We start from the raw sequence: 12,367 nt of genomic DNA, 5'->3' as shown, positions 1-12,367 counted from the left end.
TGGGTGTCTGCCAAAAGCTAGCCAAGCCCCCACAGCCAGTCCTCTATGCGCTGTGAGCCAGAGAAAAAGCGTCACCTTCCAGGGCCGGAAGCTGGCCCAAAGGCGCTGCCAGAAGTCCCTAAGAAAGGCAGGGGAGAGCCCCTGTCGCCGCCAATGCTCGGCCGCCGCCGGGGTGCTGGCTATCGTGTGCCTCTGAATCCGCCGCCCCAGCCTCGCTGTGTACTGAAAAAAGGGGATGCCTGGGCTGGTAGGGGCCAAGTAGGGATCTCGCCAAAACCACTCACCTGGATCCCACTGAAGGCGAATAAGAGGCCTGCTGTCCCAAGCCCATAATCTCCAAGAACAGTCCTCCCCTATCGAGGCCGGTGAGGGGTCTACATGCCACTGTCTCTGATGAAAGCCGACCACCCGCACCCTCTGAAGAATACAACCCTGGAGCCCATCCAAATCTAGTCGTGTCCTCTGAAGCTGGCCACCCTCTCCCACCTCGAAAGTGAGTGGGGCGACTCTCTCCGCTGTGCCGCAGACCGCTAGAAGGATCTCATGCCGAGTAAAGACACCCATCCACTGTGGAGGTGGAGGGTCCTGAACTGGGGTCCGCCACTCCCGGGGGATGGCCGCCTCAATGTCCTGTCTCATCAACTCTCTACCCCTCATCCCACTGAGTCTCCTCTCCTGAGCCTCTAGAGGCAGCTGCTGAAAACATATCCAGTCGTCTAGGGACTGGGCTGGGCCGGAGCTCAACGGGCCCCACGACACGTGAGACCGCGATCCAACCATATGGCCACTGGGAAGTCGAATCAAGGGGTTCCAGCTCGATGGCTGCCTCAGGCGCTCCTCATCGGTGCCCGGGGGAGTCTGGAAGAGTGACGGCCTCAGATGCGACCAGGCCCTCAGAAGGCTAGCTGCAAAACGCTCCTCGAAGCCAAGGCCCACTCCTCTGGATCGCTGCTCTGTAAAGATCCACCTGATGCTAGGGGTCCAGGGGCCGCTAAGAGAAGGGGTGCGGCTGAGCATCCTGGAAACAAGAAACTCCTTCCACGGCTCAGCGCCTGGCAGGAGACCACGAACTACCAACTTGCCAAGCAATGCTCGGCTTTGGCAAATAGGATCAACAAAGCCCAGGCCGCCTCTCTCCCTCGGCTGAGTGATCACCGCCCATGCCACCTTGGCCCTGGCGGGCCGCCCGTCGCCACCGGACCAAAGAAAGTTCCTGATGAGCCTCTGCACCTGGCCAATGCATGCCCGAGAGAAGGCCTAGCAAGAAGTGATGTACCACATAGTAGCAAGCAGAACCTGGTTGGCCACAACTACTCGGCCAGCCAGAGATAAACGAGCGGTACTCCAATACAGAAGCTTCTTCCGAATGCTCAGAAGAAGGGGGGCTATCTGCTGCTCCGGAGATATGTCAATGCCCACATAGCATCCCAAATAACGCACTGTAGTGCCGGGGGGAGCCACTGAAAACCGTCAACTGGCCTCCAAGTCGGGGGGGGCATAGAGCTGACCCACAGCCCACACGACTTGTGCCAGTTGATCAAAGCGCCCGAAGCTCTGCAAAACCTGTCCATGGCTAAGGCGAAGCGGCGGAGGTTCTCCTCACCTCCCTGAAGATAGACAGCAGTGTCATCCGCAAACTCCGAGTCTAGGAGCTCCTCCGAGGTGCGGATGGGAAGCTGGAGGCCCCGCAAACCTGTATCCTGTGCCGTCAAAAAAGTGCTCATGGCCTCCGCCACAAAAAGAAAAAGAAAGGGCGCCAAGGGGCACCCCTGCCGCACCGAGCGCGAGAGCTGGAACCTCTCTCCGCGCACGCCCTGTATCAGCACCTGGCTATGAGCCGATGAGTAGAGTGCAGAGACCCCACGGATCCACTGAGGGGGGAAGCCCATCCTCTCCATAGTGCCTTCCAAGAAGGCCCAGTCCACCCGATCATATGCCTTCTCGAAGTCGAGAAGGAGCACTGCCAGATCCTCCTGTCGAAATCTAGCCAGAGCCGTAGCCTCCCAGAAAGAGAAAATGTTATCCAGAATGCTCCTATCCTGGATGAAGCCAGTCTGCGTGGAGTGGATGATGTCCGGAAGGTGAGGCTGAAGCCGCCTGCTGATCGCCTTAGCTAGGACCTTGTAGGCCGTGCCTAGCAAGGTGATCGGTCTCCACTGTCTAATCTCCAGTCTGTCTCCTCCCTCTTTGGGGATCAAGTGGATCAACCCCTCAGCCATGCTGTCCGGCATGACTCCTGACTCCATAATCTCCTGGAATGCCAATCTGAAGCCCCTGTGTAAGAGGCCCCAGTACCTCTGGAAGAAAGCCACCGAAAGACCGTCCTCTCCTGGGCATTTGCCCCGAGGTAATGCCTGAAGAGCCTCCTCCAGTTCCGTATCCGAGAAGGGGGAGAGAAGGGAGTGCTGTAAATGGGCCGGGGCCCGGCACAACTGGTCTCGTGAAGCTCCAGACTGCCTCCCGAGCCTCTCTCACCCTATCATCTGCTGGCTCAGCAGAGAGAAGGTCCCTGTAAAAATCTGTGGCTATAGCCCGAACCCTGGGGGGATCCACCACAACCTGGCCATCAGCCTGCCGGAGACGCTTGAGACCCTCTCGTCTGAAGCGCGGCCCTGTCGCCTCAAAGAAATCTCGAGTCACTCTGTCTCCAGCCTGTGTCCAAAAGGAAGCCCGAGCATGGAATCGGAACTCCACCCTCCTCTCCTCGATGGATCTGATCTCCGTGCGAGCTGACTCCATCTGCTCTGAGATCCAAGGGCTCGTAGGATCCCTCTCCTGGAGTCTCTGAAGGGACGCTAAACTCCTCCGTAGGCTCCTCTCCTGCTCTCTGAAGGCCTCCAGCCGGTCCAAGGCAGCCTGTCTGAGCATCTGGCTGATCTCCTGCAAGCCACTGGCAAGATCGCTGGCTGCCGATCCTCTCCTGAACTGCAGCTCCTGCCAGACCTGCTCAACTCTGATCGCAATCTCGGGCTCCTCTATGAGACAATCTGGAATCCGGACGCTCTGGCCCTGCTCTCCTCTCGTGGGGTCCTCGATCTGGAGAAGCACTGGATAGTGGTCTGAAAACGAGGAGCCTGCAAGTATGCCCACCGTGCCACCTCTATCACAGGCCCACTCATCAATGTAAAACCTGTCGATGCGGGATAGGTTAACTCCTGTGGCCCGTCTATCCGAGCGCGAGAAAGATAGACTCCCCTGCAACCTGCCAAACTCCGGGAGAGTCCACGGATCCTGGCCTCTCACCTGAAGCACTAGTTCCTCCCAGGCAGCGAGCTCTGGCCCATGAATGGTCTCCTGGCTGCCCCCCATCCTGTCCTCTGCATCCTCCAGCATGTTGCAATCCCCTCCGAGGCAGCAGTGGTTTGCCAAGGGGAGGGACTGCCTAATGGTGCTCCAGAACTCGGCTCTCCCGGTCGCCCCATTAGGGGCGTAGAAGTTGAGGAAGCCAATGCGGTCTTCCCCAACCCGAAGGATGATCCACTGCGCACGACCCTGGACCAGAATGCCAGAGTCCACAACCTCGGATAGAAGCTGCTCGCTGACTGAGATGCATACTCCACCCTGGTTCCCCTGGGAGCCATATGCCGGTGACCAAAAAGTGTGACTCCTGCCTGGCAAGATCTTCCCGCAGGTGCGGGTACGCCCGGCAGAAAGGTGGTGCTCCTGGATGAAAAGGATATCTATGGGTCCTCCAACGAGAGCCCTCTGGATCTCCTGGCGAAGTCTGCCCCGGCCAATGTAGCAGCGATGTCCACCGACACCCTGGATGTTCCATGAGAGGATCCTCATGGATGAGCTATGGCAAGTGAAGCAGCCTCCACTGGCTCACCCCTCTCAGCCGGCCCGGATGATCTGCCCTCCACTCTGTGAGTCTTGGGCGCCGGCTTGGAGGGAGAATAATCACTGTCTGTCCGGGTGCGGAGTCTCTCCAAAAAGAGGGTGACCTGTCTCTGTGTCCAGCCCCACTCCGCCTTCGCCCTGTCCAGGGCATAGGCGTGAGACCAATCCTCTGCATATATGTATCTAAAGGTAGGCTGCACCCTCGGGGCGGCATGGAGGAGAATCAGAAGCACCGCCTCAACTGAGGTGTGGACCGGATCCGCCCACCAGTCTCCTATACCAAACAAGCTCATGCGGGCTGAGTGTAATCGGGTCTGCAATAGGTCCGTGAGCCCCAAGTCGCTGAAGTGGTGAGAAAACTCCAGTATCTGATCACGCAAAACTTCCTCTACAGAGTTGCAATCCCATGCTGTGTCTGGGGCAACACTGAGAGGAAAGGAGAAAGCCACCATGCTGCTCACCACAGAGGGAGAACGAGAGGGATGGCACACCACGCAAACTCGCAAGGGCGCGACCAGTGTCTCGAACGGGCCAGCGTCCAGCTGGAGGCACCTGAAAAAACCGTAATCCACTGGTAGCCCCATCACTCGCGGGGGCCCCCCAGGGGAGGCTGGAGAGAACTCTGTGGCGGGCGAGGCGAGGATCGCCATCTCCACCGGCCCGGAGTGGCGGTGGAACAGCCGCTGGACTGAGCTCTGGCCTACCCAGCTGCGCTGCCCCGGGGCAGTGGGTGGTCTGGCGAAGTATCCTGGAGAGGCCGAGGGAGGGATGGGGGCTCGTGGCGAGGAGGGGGGAGAGCGAGGAGAGGATGGAGAGGCATCTGCCAGAGGATAGGTGTCAGGGGGGGCCGCCGTGGAGGCGGGAGGGGGGGGGACTGGGGGGGGGGGAGAAGGGAGGGTGGAAGGAGTGCTCTCCGGGTGAGGGGAAGGGGAGCCGGGGGTCGAAGAGTGCGGCCCACGATCCTCAGGAATCTGCTCCAAGGAGGGGGGGGGGGCCCGCGGGGGGAGGCGGGAGCGGGGTCTCCACGTGGGAGGCTCCACCAGCGGCCTCAACGGGCACTGAGTCCGAATCCTCGTCCATCGGGGTGGGACCTGCTGGCCGCCTATCCCTGACAGGAGCATAAGTGCGGATAGGTGCCTGTACGCCAGCCGGAGTCGCCTGTCCGCCAGCTTGTGCTGCCTGCTGGCGTCTGCGACGACGGTCCCTGCGGGCCGGGCGTTTCCGCCGGCGAACCTCCTGCCATCCGCCAGCCTCCTGGGACTGCGCGGCATCCTCCGCCGGGGCCTGCTCGTCAGATGATGGCGCCTGCTGTGACGAGCCAGGGATGTCCGGTCTCTGAAGTGGATGGCCACCCCTCGGGTCTCCTGCAGGGGGTCCGGAGGCGGCATAACGTGAAGGATGAGCCCCCTTGCGGGGACAGGCGCGTGCGAGATGGCCCATCTCCCGACATATGTAACACTGACCGGGGAGGCCCGAATACTCCACGCGCTGTATCATATGTCCTCCAGAAAGACAAGGGAGAAGGATCGTCTTCGGGAGGGACTCCGGTGACGGAACCACAACCCGAATGGCCGGGAGTCCTGCTGCCCGAGCAATCACTGAAGCCGCTGTCTGAGGCGTCTCCACCACTTGCCCGAACGCCTTGCCAATGGATGACAAGAGGGGCAAGTACTCCCTACGGAGTCCAGGAAAACAGATAGTGACGGGGAAACCTGTCGCGCCTGCTAGCGGGTCAGAAGCGGGGTCGAAACCATGAGTCCATCGCCTCAGGAACGCCCGGGAAGAGCGGAGGGCAATGGGGCTCCGAGCCAGCACCATCTGAGCTGCCTGTGGGGACTCGAAATCCACCTGATAGTAGCCACGTCCCAAAAAATCTACGCTGATGATCTTGGCGGGCACGCCAACAAGGCTGCCTTGCAGAAGGTCGCGAAGCTCTCTCCGCATCGGACGGCTACCCACTATCTTGCAGACCAAGGAGGAGGCCTCAAGAGCGGAAACTGTGGAAACAAACAACTGAAGATCTTCAGCTGTGAACTCCAGACGGAGACCGGAATCGGCAGGGTTGGTCGGAGCGGCTTCCATGGAGTCCTCGAGAGGGAAAAAGCCAGAAACCGGGGTCACCAACGGGAGGGACACAGCCCTGCGAGGAAAAAAGAGAAGCGGTGTGCTACAGGATAGCGGGGGCGGGGCGGGCGGGGGGGGGGGGGGGGGGGAAAGCTGAGGCGGGGAGGAGTTAGCGGTGGGCGGAGGGGCGAGACGGAAGGGAGGAGAGAGAAGGCGGAGGGGGGAGAGGTGGCGGGGGAGAGAAGAGAGAGGGAGGCGAAGGTGGTTAGAGAGGCGGAGGAAAAAGGAAGAGGGAAGGAAGCAAACGGCGGGGGGAGAGGCGGGGAAGGCAGCGAGGAAGGTGGCGAAGGAAGAGAAGGCGGGGGGGAAGAAAGCGGAAAAGAGGAGGGAGGCGGGGGAGTGAAGGCAGGGGAGTACGCGAGGCAGAAGGCGGTGGAGAGATGGCGTAAAGGGGCGCGATGAAGAAGGTGGGTGTAAACCGGCCTTCAGAAAGCAGAGGGCGGTGAAACAAACACTCGCACATAAAACACTTCAACACCATTGAGGACCTAGAAAAGGAAAACAAACAGGGGGAGCTAGAGTGCTCCTGCAAATAGTACACGGACACCGATTGGCCCCAAAACGCAGTGGCGTCCCTTGCGGTATTTCTTTAATTGAATATAAGAGCTTTGATTACAATATAAGGCTGGGAACTCAGCCGTCCCAGTAGAACTCCTGAAGCCTGCAAAGAACCTGCATCTGGCTTCTTGTCCACACGGCATCCACAAACAAGTCCAGCCATTGTTCACATCGAAAGACTCTTCTCACATTGAGTCTGCATACAGAAGCTTTCTCCCATGATCAAGGCTGCCACACAACCATCCATAGCCTCTCACACTATGAACAGCATCACACCCTGACACATCCAGTGCTTCTGCATCACAACACAGACTCCCAAACTGTCTCTCAAAAGAGTATCACAGCACAGCATACCATACAGTCGACACACCTGTACAAACCCTCTCTACCTTCCAAGGGTACTATCCATCTCTGTCATGGATCCCCTGTCCCCTGTCCAATCAGTAGCAAGGTTGTACCAAACATGTGTCCATTCCTGTACCTTCTGCCTGCATGTGACCTATCTCCTGGAGAAACCCAAATACATGTTTCCTCGAGAAACCTACGACCTGTTTCCACATGAAACCCTTAGGCCTGTTTCCCTTTGAAACTACTGTCCTGTTTCCATACATCTAGTTACCTGTTCCCACATGAAACATCTGGCAACATAGAGATGCCCATAACTGTAGGTCCCACTGTTCCTTTCTAGCAGGAAGTAAACAATCTGCTCCATGAGCACGCAGCCATGCGAGCTTGCATCACTCCCATGCCAAGAAACATAACCAACAGATCTGTACTTGTAGCCAGAAACCCAAGTACATTGCTGAATTTGCAGCCAAGCAAAAACAGCCCATAAACTGTCCCAAAACAGTCCCGAATCCAGAGCAAAGAGAAGCTGAAAGTTCCATCAGTTGAACGCCATCGACATGATGTCTATGTTCATGAATAACCAGCCTCTGTCCACCTTTGAGTCAAGAGAAACCAACCCTTGTCTTCTGCAAAAACACGCCCCCTCCAAAAAGCACCAGTACTATTGGGCGTTTCATAGCAAGCAAGGGAGGGAAAAAGAGAGTCAAGGCGCATGTGCAGTCCCACTGCTTTCACCCAAAAAGCAAGCACAGGAAGTCACTCAGCTGCGCCTATAGACCCTGTAGGGCAGCCCACCAACAGTTCCTTCCTGCTGTCCGTACAGGCCTGCATCTACCACCTGGACCAGCCGCCAGCCAATCTGCAGCAGCCGTACAGATCTGCCACGTGGACTGTACCTGGACATGCGCCGCCTCCAATCTGCAGCAACCTGACCTGCGCCGCCTGTACCTCCATCGCCTGAATCTGCATGTACAGGCGCCTGCAACAACAACCACCACCTACTCTGTACGGCCTGCAGTCTTCAGGTCTGTACGGCCAGTTCAGTACCAGTTCAGCACGCAGCAAAAGCCTAGATCTTCAGCGTTGGCCGCCTGTATATCCAGATGAGCAGCCCTCCTGACTGGAAAAGCACACCCACACAACAGATAGGCGCCTCCTCCTTTTTCTGCCCGACAGCCCCTCTTTTACCAAAAAGCTCACACGTGGCCCCAAAATAGCATAAGGGCCACGTTTTTTTTTTAATGAAAGGCTTTATAAATGATTACAAAGGTTTTTAAACCTTTTAAGCTAAAATCTTTTTGCCCCCTTTCACACATGGGGTTATCCACACATGGGCTTCCATCTTCACTCCAACTTAATGCCATTCACACTGTCCACCATGTCCCCGTGCACACCTGCATACTGTCCAGAGAAAAACACAGGGTCGTGACAGTGGGGGAGAGGGCGGAGGAGACAGCGGAGGACTGGCGGGGGGGAGAGTGAGGCGCGATGGCGAGAAGCACCGGGGGGGTGTTCCTCCAAAAGAATTATGCATTCAGCAATTTGCAAGTTTAGTGTTTTTTTTTTGGATGGGTTTAAAGGAAGCACTTTTAAAAATCTGAAGTATTATAAAGTTCTGTCAATAATGTCTTTATTGGACAATTTGTACTGCTGCGTGTTGTTTTTATTGTTGATTGGAAGTAGTGCTGATTGGTGTTTTATGTATGTCAGTTCTGCAATTACATTGGCACAAAGAAGTTTGGATACGGGTTTACAAAGAAAAGTCTTCAGCTCCCGCTTAATGGAGGTATTGGTACGAGGCCCATTTTTAGGAATGGTGTAGTGTAATCTAGAATGAATACATAGTCCTATAGTGATTGCCTCGAATGCTTTGGGATGTTGATCTACATTATCATCTCTGTAATTGAATTCCATTTGTGATAAATTATGCACTTTAGTTTGCTGAAGCAAAACCTTGAATCAGCTTCTGTAAGTTGATAGTTTCTCTTAGAGTTAAGCATTGGGAGGTTGTAGTCTACACTTTGCATTGACAGCAAGGGATTTGAGCTAGTGTCTCACACCAGAAGATACCTGTAGACATACGCATTACCAGCCTTGTAGGCGATGCCGCCGAGGAAGCACCAAGGGGGGTTTTCAACCCAAGACCTCTTGGTCCTAGGCAAACACCTTCACGACTTGAGCTATCACCTCATTGGTGCCCCATGTCTTTTGCTTGGCTGCAGAAGTGTAGATTAATAGGAAGTAACCTATGCTTTGTATGAATTCGCTTGAGGTCATTATCAATATTTCTCTCAGGCTGAAATCATTTGTCACCCTAGCACTGCTTCATTTACCAGAAATGGCAAACATTATCTGGGTCCTTTGAAGAGCAAGCAACTTCATTTCTCTCCCAAGGATTTGTGTAGGTGTAGCACACTGAGCTTCAGTTATGCAAATCCAACAAGATCGACCTCCAAACAATGACTTATAAAAAAGCTTTCTGGCATTTTTTCAAAGCATTGTGTTGATGGTTATGTGTGTCTCATCCCTGGTTTTGATGATTATTTGGAGTAGTCAATAGATGCATCGTTTTGCACCTAAGATGTCATGTGTGTAGCAGGTGAGCTGCATCAATCATACGGCAACCATACGGCAAACGCATACGGGTATGGAAGTACGAAAAAAGTACGGTTCACACCCCCAAGAAATTCCATACGTTGGATACCATACGGTACCCTAACTTTAAGGAAAAACATGCTACATATGGCACAAAAAACCAAAGAAACTTGAAACTACAAAGATTTTGGGATTAGAAAAAACATAAATAATGTAGAGCCAGAATCCAAATTCCGGACTTTATATTACTGTAACTTGTTTGCACCGTACATGTATGATCAATGATGTATCATGTAACATGTTACATAAGTAGGGACTAGGGAGTGTGGAGTGAGCAAATGACAAAACCTATCACCTGTAGGCATAGTTTTTTCATATGGCAACCATACGACATACGTGTATGAGTCTGGAACTATGAAATAAGTATATGGTTCAAACCTTGGAGAAATTCCATACGTGGGATTTCATACTGTTGGAAATAAGTGCACACTAGGTGTACTATTTCTAGTCTAGTTTCACTTAAGTCTTTGTGTCTTGAGTCTAGTGCCATGTGGCACCTCTACATTTATCCCATAAGTCAGTCTACTCAATCTTGTACTTCTCACCTATATATTGTGGGTGTCACATCAATGAAAGGATCAATCTTGTGTCTTGTCTACACTCATCTCAAGGTAACTCTTTGTCTTTCATTTGTTTTGTTTCATTTCTAGTTTTGCTCTTGCTTTCATATTTACAACATGGTATCAGAGCGGGCTGCTCCTGCCCTGTAATGCCTGCCATAGCTTCAAGCCACTATCTCCCTAGCTGCATTCATCTTGTAGGACCAGCCTATTCACACTCTGCACAGGCTGCGTTGGCCTGAATCCTCTGTCCTGCGCCAGCCTGAACCCTCTGCCCTGCGCCGGCCTGTTTTTTTCCTGCGCCGACCTGTTTTCCCTGCGCCGACCTGTTTTTCAGTAGCAGCTACTGTTCTATTGCTTGGAGCTGCTGCTGCCCGCCATACTGTTGCAGCTTTCCTTTGCCTTCATCAAGGGTGCGCATCATCTAAAAGGCTGCAGATCAACAAGAGGTTCTGCCACCATCACGTCCTCTTGAAGAGTCTAGAAGGTACTATGCATTGTTTCAGTTTACTGTTTTTCTTATCCTCATATCTGCAAACTGCTAGTTCCTCATGCTTCGATGGGCTGTCATATGCTATGGCCTTGACAAGTGGTGAGAGAGCAGGCATATAAAACAGTTTGGATCTCTTCTTTCATTCATTTCTGCAATCTTGTAAGGGAATAGACACTGCCCTTGCATTTTAGCAAGAGGTAAGACCTTCCCACATGGCCTCTTCTACTCATTCTCTCATGTCTATCGACAAATTCAATGGGTCCAACTTTCATACTTGGCAAATCAAAATCAAGTGCCATCTTATGAAAGAAAGTCTTTGGGACGTTGTTCACCATGCTGCTCCCGAAGATTCCGACATTGAGCAAGTTATCACTTATGCTCCAACTGCCAAGAATGACAAAGCCTATGCTATCATTTTGCTCGGTCTTGGAGATGATTACATTCATCACATTTCCGACATACAGTCTGCTTCTCGAGCATGGATCACTTTGGATACCCTCTTTGGACCCCGCTCTAAAAACTCTAAGATTGCACTTATGATCTCATTCTTTGATTTATATATGCAGGAGGGAGCTACTATAGCCTCTCATGTCAATTATTTTCGCAGTCTTATGGTTCAGCTTGCATCAGTAAAGTCCCCCATCTCCGAAGATATTGCTATTGCTGTGCTTCTTAAAAGCTTACCTGACACCTATGCTACTCTTGTCACTACCTTCAAGTATCACAATAATCCTACTCTTGAAGGTATCATCAATGCTCTCCAAGAAGAGGAAAGAACAAAACAACAGAAGGTAACTGACACTGCATTTTTAGCAAAGAAAGGAGGTTCTAAGGTAAGAAAGCCTTGCACCCATTGTGGAAAAACTAATCATTTGGAGAAGGACTGCTTCAAGGCTCATCCATGCACCATTTGTGGCCGGGACAATCACCGGGAGAAGGACTGCTACTCTAAAACCTCTACATCAGCCCCTGCATCTACCTCCGCCCATGTTGCTGCTGCATCTACATCAGCAGATCTTGCTGTTCATTCCTATGATGAGGAGTGGGCTTTCTGATTACTTCATCTTTCTTGTCTACCACTTTGACCACCGATGATGTAGGTCAAGGGGTTCTATGTCTTCCTCATTCTACTTAAGGACCTCTTTCTTGTCCCTACTCCAGAGGCAGAGATTGCCCTTGAGGAGGGGATGTCTTCAAGGTCCATCTGTTTGTCTACAGTCAGTCTTCTATCTATCTAGTCTTGTCTATCTGTCTATCTGTTGTCTGTCTATCTGTCTATCTGTCTATCAATATGACTGTGTCTTGTTTTAGATCCATCTTGTCCCTACCCTTGTGGACCCATATGAGGATATCACTTGAGGAGGGGTGTCTCAGGATCTTTTGTCTCTCATGTCTTGTCTCTCAGTCTATCAGTCTTTATGTCTGTCTTCTATTCTTGTCTTTTTTTGTCTTCCTCCTAGTGTCCACTTAAGGAGGGTGTTGGAAATAAGTGCACACTAGGTGTACTATTTCTAGTCTAGTTTCACTTAAGTCTTTGTGTCTTGAGTCTAGTGCCATGTGGCACCTCTACATTTATCCCATAAGTCAGTCTACTCAATCTTGTACTTCTCACCTATATATTGTGGGTGTCGCATCAATGAAAGGATCAATCTTGTGTCTTGTCTACACTCATCTCAAGGTAACTCTTTGTCTTTCATTTGTTTTGTTTCATTTCTAGTTTTGCTCTTGCTTTCATATTTACAACACATACTTGATTCTTAAATTAAAGGGTAGACATGCCATTTTCAAA

General features: G+C 52.7%; 1 protein-coding gene across 1 annotated transcript in view; it reads left to right on the top strand.

Annotated features, from left to right (window-relative positions):
* Positions 1–12,367, top strand: part of LOC147621106 (uncharacterized) — a 193,150-nt gene that overhangs the window by 115,342 nt on the left and 65,441 nt on the right. The window contains 1 exon segment of the mRNA XM_086823831.1: positions 8,581–8,656. Coding sequence (XP_086679957.1) covers positions 8,581–8,656 — 76 coding nt within the window.

This window comes from Cibotium barometz, chromosome 30 (genome assembly GCF_041138505.1).
Source record: "Cibotium barometz isolate CiBa-2024 chromosome 30, ASM4113850v1, whole genome shotgun sequence".
NCBI lineage: Eukaryota > Viridiplantae > Streptophyta > Polypodiopsida > Cyatheales > Cibotiaceae > Cibotium > Cibotium barometz.
The sequence above is the reverse complement of the archived record's forward strand: the minus strand, read 5'-3'. Positions and strand labels throughout refer to the sequence as shown.